We start from the raw sequence: 19,610 nt of genomic DNA, 5'->3' as shown, positions 1-19,610 counted from the left end.
TTCAGGTCCAATGACTCCTCTTCAGAATCTAGTCTGCACCATCTCGCTTCATAACTGAAGGTCTGCAGATTTGGTGACATCCTGAAGACATCTGAGTTCTGAGGAAGGGTCACTTGACCCTAAACGTAAATTCTGATGTCTTTTCACAGATGCTGCCAGACTTGCTAAGCTTTTCCAAAAATTTCTGGGTTTCTTCTTGAAAACATCTGTCAGGATATTATTACATAACTCTGGCTTGGTGGGTTTGAACCTAGATCTCCGGGATAGGGACACGACGAATACACCTCAAGAGTGCTTGTTGTGCCTGTAAAAAAGATGGCGCTCCCAACGTTTCAAATAGTCTTCTTGAAAATCTCTTTGACCATGCCGTCGTAAAGCAGATCAGAAATGCATTGTGCCTGGCATTTGCGACTGCAGCTGACGCACGTTGCGTAGGCGAGGGAGCGTGACGCGATGACGTAGCCCGCCAGTGTTTTCCCTGGTTCTTCGTCTAATGGCGCCGGTCATCGAAGAATGTAGGAGAGACTGAAATATTGATCGCTTGTCGTGGATATTTCTGCTCCGATTCGACAGGGCAGCCTGTCAGGATTTTAATAATACCCATCATATTTTACCCCCATCAAGTTATTTTCGCCGGTTGAAGTTGTTTGAAGATAGACCTCAGACCCGATGTATCCGTCATGGGGTCGGTATGGTGGGGGAGGGGCACACCTTCCGTATTATGGCGGAGCCGCTCAGCCTCCACTACCACCAGGGCCCCGTGTGCCGGGCCCGGGCATGGTGGTTGGCGTTGGTTCCACCCTGAGCCCTACCACCGTACCCCCGCCCGTCCCCGGGGCCGGTTTAGCGTCCAACTTCCAGACCCTCCGGCAACAGCACCTTCAGCAGATGCAGCAGCTGCAACAAATGCACCAGCAGCAGTTACAGTCGGTGCTGCAGCATCCTGCCCATCAAAACCTTCCACCTCCGTCCATACCGCCTCCACCATTGCCGCCTCATCTACAGCAACCTCCACCGCCTCAGAATCTCTGGGACACCAGCAATACCCAACTAACTCAGACTAACCAACCCACTCAACATCCAGATTTCTCCTCCGTGGCTTTACAGGTGAGATGAAGGGAAAGGAAACGACAAAACCATTTCAGACATGTTGCTACTTATGCTCTATCAAATATTAAGAAATGTAGAGATCAACCAGTGTCTAAAATTGCGAATAAAGCAACTGCGAATGCTGGAGATCTGAAACAAGTAAATTGCTGGAGAGAGTCAGTAGGTCTGGCATCATCTGTGCAGATAAAGCAGGGTTAATCTTTCAAGTACAGTGATTTCTTCAGAACTGATAGCTAGGAAACAAAATATAGTTTACTAGATGTCAGACTGCATCTTTAATATATATGAAAGTGAAGAATTGTAGATACATCAAATCTAAGATAAAGTACAGGTTAGGCAGCATCTGTGAAAACAAACAGTTAAAACAAACTCAGATCTGACATCTTTATTGTCTGTTCGAAATTTGGATAGGTGATTGTAGAGTAGAGAGAACCTAGCTTATATTGCACTGATGACCTGTGATCTCTCTTGACCCCTTCAAACAAGTCTTGAGAAAGGTTGTGACAGTCTGATGTAGCACTTAAAGGGAAAATTACCTGATCAGTTGGAAGGCCAAATTTGTATTTACCTGTTGGACGTTAAATATTGTTTAGATATCCACGGATTAGGTGGAGTATAATGTTCCATGCCCTGTGAGGTCATACTGACAGAAAATGCACAAGTGGAATCAGTATTCAGATTGATTTCCCATTTCCCTCTTTGTTTCCCCTCCATCAACTTTACCTGATGGGAGAATATGTTGATGACCTATCAGTTTTTTTTTGTTCTTAAGGCAGTTTATTTGGGAGCTTTATGTAACAGTGAATTAGACAGCTAGCATTTCCTTGTTTTTAGAGTCTAGTTTCTGATGCTGCTTGAAGATGCCTTTATTGAGAATGGGAATTCTTTTCTGTTCTAATCATGAATTGGATTTTTCCAGAGTCATCAAATTTGTTGTTAGAAAGTTTCTGATTTTAAAAAGATGAATGAAAATGCTGGATAACCTTAGAAAAAAAGTGTAGGAGTTGAAAGCAACAGAATATTCCTTGAGAATTTGTTTTTAAAGACTTCAACCTTTTCATTTCTGGGTGTTGGTGAGGAACAATTTTTAGATTCTCTTATTTGTGGTAGGATTGGTGTGCAGCAACAGTGGGTGACAGTTATCCATTGTCAGTAAAGATGATATATTAAGCCTGACATTGTTTGAAATGTAAATCACCAAAATTGACAGTACCAAGTTTATGCTGCAGGTTTTTATTCCTAATTTTTAAAAAAAGTATTCTTTTCTCCAACGAAAGCTGAAGATTTTTTTGTCATCTATAGAAAATAATTACTACGCCTTTTTGTGAATCTTTTTATAAAAGCTTATTGCTAACTTGTTTTGGATCTAATAAGTAATTCCTGTATCGGTAGCCTGGCAGTGCTGTGTATATTTGGGTGAAATTGTGCAATGAGTCTATCTGTTGTAAGTCTCAGCTGAAGAAATGTTCTTTTTGTTGGTGTCATCCACTGGTTGAAATTGGCAAGTCTATGCCCATAATTAACATAGAAAAAGAATAGGACTAGGCCATTTCGCCCTTCCAGTCTATTTTGTCGTTCAGTATGATCATGGATAATCATCTAACTCTGTAGCCTGTTTCAGATTCCGGCCAGTTAAATGTTTTGACCTCAACTGCTTTTTGGGGAAGAGAATTCGCATTGATAGATACTACAAAATATTCAAGATGAAGTTTAAAATAATCACTAAGTTTCATTCAGTGTACTTTGCTAGCTTATATTGGCTCATGGTATCAGATTTAAAACCACTGTTTATGTTTCTCATTGATTTGATTTGACTCATCTCTGCTTTTGTAATGACCAGAACTACGCTACAACATCCTGCAGCCCCTGACCAGCAAATTTTGTTCCACTGACCTTCCATTTACTTCCACCATTGGCAGCTGTGCCTTGACTGGTATAGGTCCATGCTCTTGGAATTAATTGAATTGAATTTATTGTCAGATGTGCTGAGGCACAGTGAAAAGCTTTGTCTTGCGAGCAATGCAGGCAGGTCGCACAGTTAAATAGCATAGATAAGTAAATAATAGGTAAACAGCAGCAAAAACCAAAACAAAGGTACAGGCAAATGCGAAATGTTTGAGAGTCCATTATCAGAAGAGCTTCAAACCTGTGAGTTTAGATAAAACATAGATATTAGTAAGTTTTTAAAGTATGCTATTAAGTTTAGAATGTACAACGATTGTAGCAAATAGGGAACGTAGATCTGCACGCAGGAGCTTGCAAGGAGTTGACGATATCTGGTGCCATCTTGCATCCATAACTCCCCTCCACCCTCCTTTCTCAAAGTCCCCCATAAAATCACTCGAGCTTTTTAACCATCCCTCCTAATATATTTTGTTTCAATCTGAAAGAGATGCTGTTGCAGTTTACTTAACTTTGAGTGATTATCTTTCAATGATGCAAACAATTTAGGTAAAATGGTTCTTGGAATAACGTCTAGTGCTCACCAATTACTTTGCTAGGTTTTGCATTCTTAGTTGTTAATGTTTATGTTCACACCATCTTCCTGAATAATCCTCAAGGAAGAAGGAAATACCTTAACATTTATAATTCTCAGATCGCAGAATGTCAACCTATGAAACGGCTTTAAGTTAATTTCCTGAATCGTGTTGAATAATAGGTGGAGTTTAAGGGCTCCTTAATTCTATTGAACTTCTTAACTTTTCTCTGCATTTTTTATTTCACAAGTATTAGAAATATTGTAACTGTCACTGACAATTGTTACAGGCAGAGTGGAAAACCTCTTCATAATGTACTCAAAGGCATCTTTTTCACTTTCTTTTCTCTATGCTGTCATTGTAGTATGTTTTGTTGCTGGTCTGAAAAATGTGGCACAAGCTGCTTTGTTTAATACTTCTTGATGGCGGGGCAGGAATACATATTGAGTTACAGTGCTGCCCCAAAGAGCTTCATTATTTGTTTTACTATTTCTGATTTACCGTGAACAATATGTCAGCAATACGGCAGCATGTTTTCAACATGAAATAACAGTGATATAGTCCATCTCTGACCAATGAGCTGTTGAAGTGTACAGTTAAGTACCTGGCATAGTGTTGTCTGTCATAGAAGCTGACTTGGATGTATTGTATCTGAAAATGTATTGCTGGAAAAGCGCAGCAGGTCAGGCAGCATCCAAGGAGCAGAAGGTTCGACGTTTCGCGCATAAGCCCTACTTCAGGAAGGCTTATGCCCGAAACGTCGAGTCTCCTGTTCCTTGGATGCTGCCTGACCTGCTGCCCTTTTCCAGCAACACATTTTCAGCTCTGATCTCCAGCATCTGCAGACCTCATTTTCTCCTTGGATGTATTGTATACTTTGCTTGGCATGGGATCCCCTCTCGACTTAGCCCTTGTTAGCATCTTTGTTGATGACAATGAGAAGAGCATCTTTGACCACCAACTTCCTACATTTTTCATCTTTCCAGTATAACAAATTCGCAATAATTCAGTCCAGAGCAGCATCAAAGAAGGTGTTTATACAGCTTAATAAACTTAGTTCCATTTCAGTGGTAAATTTGAGTGCAATCAAGTGAACTTTCCTTCCTTGAAGTATTCATTGCAATGTCTGGAAATTGTTTCTTAACTATTATTTACTGAAAGCCTATGTTCACCAGTCAATATACAAATTGAGATTTCTACAGTTTCACGAGACAAGATAAATCTTATTGGCAACTTCTTGAATAGGATCTTAGCCATCTGCTGACCTTGTAAGCTTGATACTGGGACAGAGCATATCAAAATTATCCTGTGAGATTACAATACCCTGATCAAGTCAATACTAGGAGAAAGTGAGGACTGCAGATGCTAGAGATCAGAGTCAAAAAGTGTGGTGCTAGAAAAGCACAGCTGGTCAGGCAGCATCCAAGGAGCAGTAAAGAGCTTATGCTTGAAACATTGAATCTCCTGCTCCATGGAAGCTGCTGGACCGGCTGTGCTTCTCTAGCACCACACTTTTTGACTCGGATCAATACTAGTAAATTGCAATTAGCGGTTACAATATGTATAATGCTTGCGAAAAAATTTTGGGGATAGGACCACTTTTGGTCCTGAGTGGTGCCCAGTTTACCTCATTATCCTAGAAGAGGAAGATGTTCCAAATTTTGAGCAAGCCAAGCAAATTGTCTCAATACTGCTGCAGTACAGTAATTCAGTGAGTGGTTTTCTCCACTGACAGGATGCCGCCATCAAGCCAAAATGACTTTTTGCCTACCACACAAGTAAATAATGTGATATGAATTTGAGTACCAAAGTGATGCTAAGCTAGGTGAGTAGGCTGTGTCCCCCAGTGACTGACAGACCAAGTCAAATAATGTTTATTTTTGACTGTTTGCAGCTGGCAGCATGCTGCTTGTATTCAACCAACCCATACTTGCAAGCCTCAAGAAAGTGTAACCATTAGATATTATTTTATTTTTGGAAGTAATTTACTAAATAATTCAGACTGTGCTGAGAAATAATACCAGAAACCAATTTTATATTATGAGTCAAGCTCAGAGTTGATCCATTTGTGTGTGCTAAAAACTTTATACATAATTACTTTAGGCTGCTTTTTATGAAGGAATTTATACATTGTGGCTTTTTAAAAAAAGGAATCGAGGGAGCAAAGCCCTGCTGAACCCTGTACCAATACCCTAATCAATTAGCGTCTGGTCAGAGAATTAAGATTGACATTTAACTGTTCTTGCTGCATTCTCCTGCTAATGCTGGCCTAATTAATCACTCCATCTTGTTCTGTATTAAATGGCATGTTTCTTTTCAAGTCTGCACCTTGTGTCCAAGTTGTTATGACTATTAAAAGCTTTAACTTCTAGGCTCTTTTTAGCTATCTTTAAGTTCAATTCTGAATGAGTTGCAGTCCTTGAAAAATGGAAATTAAGAAACCTGGTGGGAAGCATCCTGGAACATTCCATCCTTGGATATGATGGAAAAGTAGAGTGAGGTTGAAGAATGGATGTGTGGGAGAAGTCTATTTGTGCAAGTTATGAGCATCTTTGCTGATAAACTGATGCATAGTTAAAAAGATTCACTTGGTTAATTGGGCTGAGGTTGTGTCCTGTTAGATTGTCTTGAAGAAAAACACAGCTAAGCTGGTTGATAAAATTGAAGCATGAAAGTGTGATTTTGGTTTTGCCACTGAGGTGATTTGATTCATTGAGATCTGAATTTTGGTTCTTAGATAACAATTTTGAGATTGATGTTGGCTTACATTGAATAAATTCATATAATTTAAGTACAGAAATGCTATTTGTCTGATCAGTGAAGCTGATTCATTGAGATTGAATTAGTGCATGTAAATAACAAACACAAGATCACCAACAGTAAAGATGCATGGCATATCTCTTCCACTTTATAGAAAATTAATTATTTCAAATATTAATTTGTTTTATTTCAAATGCTGTTAAATTAGGAAGCACTTTGCTTAATCCCCTTTACAGATTGTGGATGGCACGGTGGCACGGTGGCACAGTGGTTAGCACTGCTGCCTCACAGCGCCAGAGACCTGGGTTCAATTCCCGACTCAGGCGACTGACTGTGTGGAGTTTGCACGTTCTCCCCGTGTCTGCATGGGTTTCCTCCGGGTGCTCCGGTTTCCTCCCACAGTCCAAAGATGTGCGGGTCAGGTGAATTGGCCATGCTAAATTGCCCGTAGTGTTAGGTTAGGGGTAAATGTAGAGGTATGGGTGGGTGGCGCTTCGGCGGGTCGGTGTGGACTTGTTGGGCCGAAGGGCCTGTTTCCACACTGTAAGTAATCTAATCTAAAAATAATCTTATTATCTTTGAAAAGCAGTAACGTGAAAATATTAAACAAAACAAAAACTTCAAAAGACTATGGATGATGGAAATCTGAAATACAATCAGAAGTTGCTGGAAAACTCAGTGGGTCTGCCAGCATCTGGGGAGAGAAAGCAGAGTTAATGTTTTGAGTCCAATGATAATTCAAAACCTTTCAATTCTGAAGAAGTGTCACTGGACCCCAACTTGTTAACTCTGCTACCTTCCACAGATGCTACTAAACTAATTGTAGGCATAATATCACTGTGATTGAGGAAATAGTGGTAAAGGTCAGATTGGCCTAGCTATTCCTTCCTTTGAAACAGTAAAATAATTGGTAGGCTGGCAGCATCTGTGAAGAAATTCAAAGTTAATATTTCAGGTCCTGTGACCCTTTCCCCAGAACTGGACCTGAAATGTGAACTTTGAGTTCTTTTCACAGATGCTGTCAGACCTGCTGAGCTTTTCCAGCAGCTTCTGTTTTTGTTGTTGGTTACCTCGGTTGGCTGGATGGCTAATTTGCGTTGCATAGTGATGCCTTCAGCATGGGTTCAATTTCTGTACTGCTGAGGTCACCATGAAGGTCCCATCTTGTCAGCCTCACCTGATGTGGGTGGCACAGTGGTTAGCACTGCTGCCTTACAGCGCCAAAAACCCGGGTTCAATTCCTGCCTCAGGCGACTGACTGTGTGGAATTTGCACATTCTCCCCGTGTCTGCATGGGTTTCGTCCGGGTGCTCCGGTTTCCTCCCACAATCCAAAGATGTGCAGGTCAGGTAAATTGGCCATGCTAAATTACCTGTAGTGATTGGTAAGGGGTAAATGTAGGAGTGTGGGTGGGTTGCGCTTTGGCGGGTCGGTGTGGACTTGTAGGGCCGAAGGGCCTGTTTCCACACTGTAAGTAATCTAATCTAATCTAATCTAATCTGACCCTCAGGTTAAACTCTATACTAGATATCTCTTTTCAATGAGAAAACAGCCCTAAGGTCATAGAATCATACTACAGAAGATGCCCTTTGGCCCACCAAGTCTATATCAACTAAATAAATTCTAAATCTACACTAGTGTGACTTTCCAACACTTGGCCCATTGCCTTGAATGTTAAGACATTCCAAATGTTCATTCAATTTATTTTTGTAGATTATAAATTCCCCCTTCAATGACCCTCCCAGATTGTGCATTTCAGGTTCCCAACACTCTGTGGATGAAAATGAGTTCCTCAGATCCCCTTTAAACTTCCTGCCTTATGTCTAAAATTATGCCGCCTTGTTATTGACCCTTTAACTAGGGGGAACAGCTGTTTTCTATGCATTCTGTCCATGCCCCTCCTAATCTTAAATACCTCAATCAGGTCCCCCCCCCCCCCCCCCCCAAGCCTTCCCTGCTCTAAAGAAAGCAAACCATTGTTGTGGTTCTGCTCGCCGAGCTGGAAGTTTTTGCTGCAAACGTTTCGTTCCCTGGCTAGGGAACATCATCAGTGCTGTTGGAGCCTCGTGTGAAGCGCTGCTTTGATGTTTCTTCCGGTATTTATGTTGGTTTGTTCTTGCCGCTTCCGGGTGTCAGTTTCAGCTGCAGTGATTTGTATGTGGGGTCCAGGTCGATGTGTCTGTTGATGGATGTTCTTGCCGTTTCCGGGTGTCAGTTTCAGCTGTAGTGGTTTGTATATGGTGTCCAGGTCAATGTGTCTGTTGATGGAGTTTGGGAATGAATGCCATGCTTCTAGGAATTCTCTGGCTGTTCTCTGTCTGGCTTGTCCTATGATAGTGGTGTTTTCCCAGTCAAATTCATGTTGCTGGTTGTCTGAGTGTATGGCTGCTAGAGATAGCTGGTCGTGTCGTTTTGTGGCTAACTGATGTTCATGGATGCGGATTGTTAGCTGTCTTCCTGTTTGTCCTATATAGTGTTTTGTGCAGTCCTTGCATGGTATTTTGTAAACTACGTTAGTTTGGCTCATGCTGGGTATTGGGTCCTTTGTTCTAGTGAGTTGTTGTCTGAGCGTAGATGTTGGCTTGTGTGCTGTTATGAGTCCTAAGGGTCGCAGTAGTCTGGCCACAACACACTGCAGTACACCAGAACTGCGAAAAGAGGAAGAGGAACATCTATACAAGGTATTCGCCAAAAACGGATACCCACGCAACTTTATCACCAGATGCCTAAGAGATAGACCGAGGAACGAGGACATGCCACAACCAAAAGGACTAGCCACTCTACCATACGTCAGGAGCGTCTCAGAACTGACAGCCAGACTACTGCGACCCTTAGGACTCATAACAGCACACAAGCCAACATCCACGCTCAGACAACAACTCACTAGAACAAAGGACCCAATAGCCAGCATGAGCCAAACTAACGTAGTTTACAAAATACCATGCAAGGACTGCACAAAACACTATATAGGACAAACAGGAAGACAGCTAACGATCCGTATCCATGAACATCAGTTAGCCACAAAACGACACGACCAGCTATCTCTAGTAGCCATACACTCAGACAACCAGCAACATGAATTTGACTGGGAAAACACCACTATCATAGGACAAGCCAGACAGAGAACAGCCAGAGAATTCCTAGAAGCATGGCATTCATCCCCAAACTCCATCAACAGACACATTGACCTGGACACCATATACAAACCACTACAACTGAAACTGACACCCGGAAACGGCAAGAACATCCATCAACAGACACATCGACCTGGACCCCACATACAAATCACTGCAGCTGAAACTGACACCCGGAAGCGGCAAGAACAAACCAACATAAATACCGGAAGAAACATCAAAGCAGCGCTTCACACGAGGCTCCAACAGCACTGATGATGTTCCCTAGCCAGGGAACGAAACGTTTGCAGCAAAAACTTCCAGCTCGGCGAGCAGAACCACAACAACGGATACCCGAGCTACAAATCTTCAATCAGATTTTAAAGCAAACCATGCTTAGCCAGCCTGTCTTCATAACAAAACTGCCCCAATCCAGACAACATCCTGGTGAACCTCCTCTGCACTCCCTCCTGTGCATCATATCCTTTCTATCATGCAGTGACTACAACTATCCACTTGTACTCATGCTCCACCTGTGACCAAAGCAAAGTTTTGTATAGCTCCAGCGTAACTTGCTTGTTTTATGCTACAACTGATAAAGTATCCCATAAAGTAGCCTTTTTAACTATCCTGGTAATATGTCCTGCCTCCTGCAGGTATCTGTGGAAAAGCAACTCAACATCCCTCTAATCTTCCTAGTGTCTTACCATTCTTTGAATATTCCCTTGTCTTGTTGCTTCCATAATGCATCTCCTCACACTTAAGTGGTTAAATTCCATTTGTGGCCGAACCGTCCATCTAATTAATCAGTCTATATCCTCCTGTAACCTAAAACATTCTTCCTGACTGTCAATATTCCAGCCAACCATCTTGTCATCTGCAAACTTAGTTTTACTTTTCATCACACCCCCCTCCCCCAACCCCGTCATTCACTGTCCCTGTTCAAACTTTGCCTCTCCGAGTGGAAATTCATTCTCTTCTTTGGAATTATCTTCAGTAGTTAACTAACTACTGACAAGAGATTCACTGGTCTGTAATTCTGTGGTTTATCTTTACACCTTTCTTAAAAAATGTGGATGCATTAGTTATCCTCAAGTTCTATGGCATCTCCCCCTTGGCAATTGAATTTGGGTCAGAAGCCCTGTAAGTTTCTCCCCAATCTCCCACAGCAGTCACCTGGACACCAAAACCTCCAATAACTGTTCACTCATGATGTCAAACTGCTCAGTAACCTACAGTCCTTACTACCAAATTCTGGACCTACATCCTCTCCACTGTGAAGACATGCAAAATACTTGTTTAACACCCTACCAATGTTTGCCGACTCCATGCACAGTTGCTTCTTGGTCTCTAATGAACCATTATCTTTCTCTGCTTATCATCTTCCTATTGATGGACTTACACAATGACGTTTTTTTTAGTTCCACCAAGCAACTTATGAGAGCGACTAAAAGGAATTTTTAAAATTTCACTTGTGGGATGTGGGCATTGCTGGCTGGCCAGCATTTATTGCCCATCCGAGTTGCCCTTAAGAAGGTTGGAGTATACTGCCTGTTTGAATTGTAATGTAGGTACACCCACAATGATCCAGAATTCCACAATTTTGACTCAGCAACAGTGAAAAAGTGTGGTTATATTTCCAAGTCAGGATGGTGAGTCCCAGCCTTTCCAGTCTTATATCTCAAACCCTTCATTCCTGACAACTTTCTGTAAATATTTTCTGAATCCTCTCCAGTTTCATAATCTCCTTCCTATAACAGGGTTATAGTGCTCATCTTGCAATCGGTTGAGTTTGACAAATAAAGCATGGAATATAAGAACAAACAAGTTATGCTAAACTCTACATCAGTTCAAGCCTATGCCTTCCACCCCACACTCTGATTTCAAAACTTTATGAAATGTGCATTTAGAATTTGAGAATTCGATCAAGGTGAAAGAATTCACAGTTCCTTGGAGATATGAGATAAACTAGAGTTTGTCTTGCTTACAACAGAGAAGGTAAAGAAGAGTTTCAAGGCAATCATCCTCAACTGCTTCATAAATAATTTTCCCTCCATCATAAGGTCAGAACTAATTTTTGCTGATGATTGCACAATGTTCAACACCATTCATGACTGCTCAGACACTGAAGCAGTCTATGAAGGGCTTTAGCCCGAAACGTCGAATTTCCTGTTCCTTGGATGCTGCCTGACCTGCTGCGCTTTAACCAGCAACACATTTTCAGCTATGTTCAACTGCAGAAAGATTTGGAAAATGTTCACCCTTAGGTTGGTAGTGTTAGGTCCTTTCCCGAGGTTTCGCACATGAGATGCAATTCACACGCACCAACTACTGCAGATCATTAACGTTTATTAAAGCTTGTACAAGCTAGGTGAACCCCTTTGGCCTTCTTCACACGCAAGTGAGGCTCTGAACAAAGAAAACACATCTCCTGTATACGGGCCAATTGGCCACATGCTTACAGATACTCTTGCCTCTCCCCACAGTCACATGCCACTCAAGACAACCCCCAGTTAGTCACAGTCACAAGTTATCCCAGGTACAATGGCAAGATGAGATCATCCTCTGAGATAATGCTAATGCTCTAATGCAGGGGAGTCATTATGCCGATGATTTCCTGACTCTGTGATTCCCCAAGATAATGCAGGTGCGACATACCTCTGGCCAGAAAGCATTTTTGAATGGAAGAGATTGAACAATAGTTTAACTTGACAATAGCAAGGGGGCGTAGTAGCAAATGACTGTCTAATTGGGTGTAGGTGATTCACATTCTTGCCTGACTGTCGTCCCCACCCAAAGATAGTGCAGTTTATTCCTTTAGTATTTCATTAATGTCCAAAGAGAGAGGTTCCCATTTATCTTTTAGCATTACAATAGTGGCAAGTAACATTCATGACACAAATGCCAGGCCATGACCATTACCAGGGAGAAGCAGTCTGACTACTACCACTTGGCATTTAATGTAGTTGCCTTCACGGCATCTCCTGCTATCAACATCCTCTAAATTACTATTGGCCAGAAACTTAATTGGATTTACAGTGGCTATAGAAAAGAAGGTCAGAAGCTAGGAATACCGCAGCGAGCAACTCACCTGATTCTCTACAGCCTGTATAAGGCACAAGTGAGGAATGTGATGGAATACTCCATGCTTACCGAGATGAGTGCAACTGCAAAAAGACTCCAGAAGATTTTTAAAAATTAATTTGCAGGATGAGGGCATCACTGGCCATCTGTATTTGCCTACAGAAAGTGGTAGTTAGCTGCTGCCTTGAACCACTGCAGTCCACCTGCTGTGTGTTGACCCACCATGCTGCTAGAAACGGAATTCCAGCACTTTGACTCAATGACAGTGAAGGAATAGCAATATATTTTCAAGTCAAAATGGTGAGTTGCTTGGAGGGGGAGCTCACAGGAGATGGTATTCCCAAGTATCTGCTGCCATTGTCTTTGTAGATGGAAGTGGTTTTGGGTTTGGAAGGTGCTTAATGAGAATCTTTGTTGAATTTCTGCATAACATCGTGTACACACTGCTGCATCAGTAGGGAGGGAGTAGATAATCGTGATGAGGTGCCATTCAAACAGGTCATGTATGATGTCAGGCTTTCTGAGTGGTGTTGGTCCTGAGTGGTGTTGGAGCTGCATCCATTCAGGAGAAAGTGAGGTCTGCAGATGCTGGAGATCAGAGCTGAAAATGTGCTGCTGGAAAAGCGCAGCAGGTCAGGCAGCATCCAAGGAACAGGAAATTCGACATTTCCTGCATCCATTCAGGCAAGTGGAGAATATTCCATTACACTCCTGACTTGTGCCTTGTAGATTGTGGACAGACTTTGGGGAGTTAGGCAGTGAGTTAAATGTCATACTATAACCATCATTGTCTATAATACTCATAACATTACAGCCCATCCAGTCTTGCCTTACTCCCTCTATCTTGGTTCATTTTACTGAAGTATGCTGTGTCCCTGTTGTAGTCTTACGCAGTATCCCTCTCGCTGTGAAGCTAGTTTAAATTCCACGCAACAGTGCTGGCAAACCCACATTCCTTCAGGAATGGTGACTTTGTTCTTTTCTGATCTTCATGTCTGCTGAACTTATCCTCAGTTGACAACATTTCCTGCTGTAATGTGAGAAGAGGATATAGGTAAGATCACTTGTCCATGCTAACCAGATATCCTAAATTAATCTAGTCTCATTTGCCAGCACGTGGCCCATTTCCCTCTGAATCCTTCCTATTCATATTCCCATCCAGATGCCTTTTAAATGTTGTAAGTGTGTTAGCCTCCATCACTTCCTCTGGGAGCTCATTTTATACACCCACCAACTTCTCCATTAAAAAGTTGCCCCTTGGGTACCTTTTAACTCTTTAGCCTTTCACCCTAAACCTATGCACTCTAGTTTTGGACTCCCCCCACCCCTAAAAAGAGACCATGCTATTTAACCTCTCCATGCCCTTCATGATTTTATAAACTTCTATGAGGTCATCCCTCAACTTTCCAAATCGCACCTTCATCAGGTGGTTGCGGAGTGCACAATTGCAAGACACAGAATTTATAGCAAAGGTTTACAGTGTGATGTAACTGAAATATACATTGAAAAATACCTTGATTGTTTAAGTTTCTCATCTGTTAGAATGACCATGATTGTTTCACTTCTTTTATATGTAAATCACAAAACTTTTTTTAAAAGTTATATTCTCAGGTTAACTGTAACAATTGGTGTCAGCGCAGATAAGATGTTGAAAGTGTTAGCCCCCGTGTTCCCTGTCTGTGCCATGATGTTTAGACTGATTCCAATCTAAAAGGTGAGATAACAGAGTCTTCCATGGATTCATGCAGTTTATGAGCAAAGTAAAATGCAACTCTGCAAGTACAAATTCACCCCACAAACGTATATGTGTATGTATGAATGTGGGTTTTTGTGTGTGTGTGCGCACGCGCGCGCATGTGTGTGTGTCTGGGTTGGGGGGTTTGTGAGTGTCTGTGAGAGAGAGTGCATGTGTGTGTGAGTGTAAAGCGGTCTAAGTCTGTGAGAGGGTGCAAGTGAGAGCATGGGAGTATGTGTGTCTGTAGGAGTGTGTACCTGGGTTGGGAGGTTGAGTGTCTAAGTCTGTGAGACAGTGCATGTGAGAGTGTAGGAGTGTGTGTTAGTGTCTGTGTATAGGAGTGTGTGTGTGTGCGCGCATGTAGGAGTGTCTGTGTGTGTATATACTGCAATGGCGGTCACCTGTAGTGTGACATGAACCCAAGGTTCCGGTTGAGGCCCTCCCTATGGGTACCGAACTTAGCTATCAACCTTTGCTCGGCCACTTTTTGCTGCTGCCTGTCCCGAAGTCCGCCTTGGAGGATGGTCATCCGAAGGTCCGAGGTCGAATGTCCTGGACCGCTGAAGTGTCCATCAACTTGGACATTCGACTTCGGACCTTCAGGTGACCATCTTCCAAGGCGGACTTCGGGACCGGCAGCTGCGAAAATTGGCCGAGCAGAGGCTGATAGCTAAGTTCAGTACCCATAGGGAGGGCCTTAACCAGGACCTTGGGTTCATATCACACTACAAATGACCACTTTGCACTATACATGCACATGGACACGCACACAACATGCATCTTCTCACAGACTTAGACACCTTACACTCTCTCACACACATACACTCTTTCTCACAGACACTCACAACCCCCCACCCCAGAGACACTTTCGCGCGCACACACACACACACTCCTGCAGTCACACACTCCCACACTCTCACTTGCACACTCTCACAGACTTAGATCACTTTACACTCTCACTCTCACACACATACGCACTCTCTCTTGCAGACACTCACAAACCCTGACCCTAGACACACCCACGCATATGTTTGTGGGGTGAATTAGTACTTGCAGAGTTACATTGCACTTTGCTCAAAATCTGCATAAATCCATGTAAGACTCTGTTAACTCATTTTTTAGATGAGAATCAGTCTAAACAGTATGGCAAAGACAGGGAACACAGGGGGCTAACACCTTCAACATCTCAACATCTTATCTGCACTGACACCATTGTTACAGTTAACCTGGGAATGTAACTTGTAAAAAATGTTTTGTGATTTACATATGAAATAAGTGAAATTATCATGGTCATTCTAACAGATGAGAGACTTACCAAACAATCAAGGTATTTTTCAATGTATAATTTCAGTTACATCACACTGCAAACTTTTGCTATACATTCTGTGTCTTACAGTTGTGCACTCCACAACCACCTGATGAAGGTAGTCATGATTTGGAGATGCCGGTGTTGGACTGGGGTGTACAAAGTTAAAATCCTACAACACCAGGTTATAATCCAACAGGTTTAATTGGAAGCGCTAGCTTTCGGAGCGCCGCTGCTTCATCAGGCAACCAACCATTTGATGAAGGAGCGGCGCTCCGAAAGCTAGTGCTTCCAATTAAACCTGTTGGACTATAACCTGGTGTTGTATGATTTTAACTTTGTACACCCCAGTCCAACACCAGCATCTTCAAATGATGACCCCTCAACCTGGAATACTCCAGGGAAAATATCCCCAGCCTGTTCAGCCTCTCCCTACACCTCAAACTCTCCAACCCTGGCAACACCTTTGTATATCTTTTCTGAACCCTTTCAGATTTACCTCAATTACTGGAATATTTGTATCATTGATAGTCACAGGTGAGGTGCCTGAAGACTGGAGGTTGGCAAACGTGGTGCTACTGTTTAAGAAGGTCAGTAAAGACAAGCCAGGGAACTATACACCGGTGAGCCGGACCTTGGTGGTGGGCAAGTTGTAGGAGGGAATCCTGAGGCAAGGACTGATTCGGGATAGTCAACATGGCTTTGTGCGTGGGAAATCATGTCTCACAAACTTGATTGAGTTTTTTGAAGAAGTAGCAAAGAGGATTGATGAGGGCAGAGCAGTAGATGTGATCTATATGGACTTCAGTGAGGTGTTCGGCATGGTTCCCCATGGGAGACTGATTAGCAGGGTTAAATCTCATGGAATACAGGGAGAACTAGCCATTTGAATACAGAACTGGCTCAAAGGTAGAAGACGGAGAGTGGTGGTGGAGGGTTGTTTTTCAGACTGGAGGCCTGTGACCAGTGGAGTGCCACAAGGATGGGTGATGGGTCCTCTACTTTTTGTCATTTACATAAATGATTTGGATGCGAGCATAAGGGGTACAGTTAGTAAGTTTGCAATGACACCAAAATTGGAGGTGTAGTGGACAGCGAAGAGGGTTATCTCCGAGTATAACAGGATCTGGACCAGATAGGCTAAGAAGTGGCAGATGGAGTTTAATTCAGATAAATGCGAGGAGCTGCATTACGGGAAAGCAAATCTTAGCAGGACTTAAACACTTGATGGTAAGGTCCTAGGGACTGTTGTTGAACAAAGAGACCTTGGAGTGCACGTTCATAGCTCCTTGAAAGTGGAGTCGCAGGTAGATAGAATAATGAAAAAGGCGTTTGGTATCCTTTCCTTTATTGGTCAAAATATTGAGCACAGGAGTTGGGAGGTCATATTGCGGCTGTGCAGGATATTGGTTAGGCCACTGTTGGAATAGTGCATGTAATTCTCGCCTCCTTCCTATCTGAAGGATGTTGTGAAACTTGAAAGGGTTCAGAAAAGATTTGTAAGGATGTTGCCAGGGTTGGAGGATTTGAGCTATAGGGAGAGGCTGAACAGGCTCGGGCTGTTTTCCCTGGAGTGTCGGAGGCTGAGGGGTGACCTTATAGTGATTTACAAAATTATAAGGGGCATGGATTGGGTAAATAGGCAGTCTTTTCCCTGGGCTCGGGGAGTCCAGAACTAGAGGATATATGTTGAGGGTGAGCGGGGAAAGATATAAAAGAGACCTTGGGCAACATTTTCACCTAGAGTGTGGTACGTGTATGGAATGAGCTGTCAGAGGAAGTGGTGGAGGCTGGTACAATTGCAACATTTAAGAGGCATTTGGATGGGTATATGAATAGGAAGGGTTTGGTGGGATATGGGCCGGGTGCTGACAGGTGGGACTAGATTGGGTTGGGATATCTGGTTGGCATGGACAGGTTGGTCCGAAGGGTCGGTTTCCAAGCTGTACATCTCTATGACTATAAATTTCACAAATCCTTCCTGTAGCAGGGAGAACAGAATTGCACGCAGTATTCCAAGAGTGATCTAACCAATGTCCTGCACACCGGGTGGGTTGCGCTTCGGCGGGTCGGTGTGGACTTGTTGGGCCGAAGGGCCTGTTTCCACACTGTAAGTAATCTAATGTAATCTAATCTAAGAAATCGGTGAGCACTATTTCATTCGGATAATTGATTATTCAGATAATCGATATGACCTTAAATAAAGGGAGCCATGCTGATCTAATGCTGTGCTCGACTGAAGAGTTTGTTTAAGTCTATAATTTTGATGAGTCTGCTATTTAAACAAACTAATCTTTGCATTCTGGAAATTGCAGGTTAAACTGAGAAGGACTAAACCCTTACCATCACATTAATATATGAAATCCCAGCATTAAACAAGGTACCGAACAGCTTCTACAACCACAAGAGCATTTGTCAGTTTCCGTGAACTCAATGTTGCAATAGAAAGACAGAAGTACCACCTCACACATGCGTTTACTTTCTCTGCCATTCTTTTCATGAAGGCCCGGTAAAGTGATGGGAATAAAGCATTTACTTTTGAAAAGAGCTGTGTAACTAATCCTTACGTAAAAAACCAAATCCAGTCATTGTTGCTTGAGGTGCTTGTGTTTCTTTGTTTTTGCCAGCTTTTTCACATATCCTTCAATACAGGTAATCTAAATTCACTTACCTCTTTGATGTAACGTTTTATGGCACCTTGAGATCTTATTCGGATCATCCAAAATTCAGATAATTGATATTTGGATGTGTGGTTCCTTTCAATTGGTGTTCCACGAAAGACCACTGTTTCTCTTGATGTCTTTTCGTTGTCCTGGACTTGGTTGTGCAGGGCAAAATTTCAAAATTTGCGGATGATGCAAAACTTAAAATGTTGTTAATTGTGACGAAGTTGGTGATCAACATTGTGGGAACTTAAGACTCCCCAGGATATTACCATTAAGTGTGTAAGTCCTGCTCTGATTTGCCTTTCCAAAATGCAGCACCTTGCATTTATCTAAATTAAACTCCATCTACCACTCTTCAACCCATCTGATCAAGAACCCATTGTACTCTGAGGTAACTTTCTTTGTTGTCCACGACATGTCCAATTTTGGTGTCATCTGCAAACTTACTAACCGTAGCTCCCACTATAACCATTAATTATTACAGTTCATAAAATAAAACCCTTCAAGGTTTTGAACAACTACCAAAAATCTGCTCAATTTCCTTCAATCTAAAGACAACAATCTCAATATCTCTAGTTTCACCATCTCCAAGGTTTCATAGTCCTCTGTTACCAGTCTAGAAAATCTCCTCCGCACTTTGTCTGAGGTTTTGAAATCCTTCTTAAACTGGAATGTTCAGAATTGAACACAGTACTTCAGCTGGACATGTAAAGGTTGAGCATAACTTCCTTCCTGTTCTAATCCAAACCTTTCTTAACATGTCATAGAGTCATAGAGATGTACAGCACACAAACAGATCCTTCAGTCCAACTCATCCACGGTGACCAGATATCCTCAACTAATCTGGTCCCATTTGCCAGCACTTAGCCCATATCCTCCTAAACCCTTCCTATTCATACACCCATCCAGATGCGTTTTAAATGTTGTAATTGTTTCGTACTTCACCACTTCCTTTGGTAGTTTACGTCATATGTACACTACAGTCTGCGTGAAAAAGTTGCCCCTTAGGTTCTTTTAAATTTGTCCTCTTACCCTAAACCTATGCCCTCTAGTTCTGGTCTCCCCCACCCCCAGAGAAAAGACCATGTCTCTTTACTCTATCCATGTCCCTCATCATGTTATAAACCTCTGCTCCAGTGAAAATAGCCCCAGCCCATTCAGCTTCTCCCTATAGCTCAAACCCTCCAACCTTGGCAACATTCTTTTAAATCTTTTCTGAACCCTTTCAAATTTCAGAACATCCTTCTGATTGGAGGGAGACAAGAACTGCATTCAATATTCCAAAAGTGGCCTAACCAATGCCGTGTACAGCTGCAACATGACCTCCCAACTCCTATACTCTATGCACTGACCAGTAAA

The 19,610-nt window shown here is 42.4% G+C and overlaps 1 protein-coding gene across 4 annotated transcripts in view; it reads left to right on the top strand.

The window, feature by feature from the left end:
* The first annotated feature begins 494 nt into the window (after positions 1-494).
* The window catches only part of ylpm1 (YLP motif containing 1), a 135,145-nt gene continuing 116,029 nt past the window's right edge, over positions 495-19,610 (top strand). For all 4 annotated transcript variants that reach the window (XM_060829394.1, XM_060829393.1, XM_060829391.1 and 1 more), the window contains exon 1: positions 495-1,107. In XM_060829394.1, coding sequence (XP_060685377.1) covers positions 670-1,107 — 438 coding nt within the window. In that variant the 5' untranslated portion in view covers positions 495-669. The remainder of the gene's footprint in view (positions 1,108-19,610) is intronic.

The sequence above is a fragment of the Hemiscyllium ocellatum genome, chromosome 8, assembly GCF_020745735.1.
Source record: "Hemiscyllium ocellatum isolate sHemOce1 chromosome 8, sHemOce1.pat.X.cur, whole genome shotgun sequence".
Taxonomy (NCBI): domain Eukaryota; kingdom Metazoa; phylum Chordata; class Chondrichthyes; order Orectolobiformes; family Hemiscylliidae; genus Hemiscyllium; species Hemiscyllium ocellatum.
The sequence above is the reverse complement of the archived record's forward strand: the minus strand, read 5'-3'. Positions and strand labels throughout refer to the sequence as shown.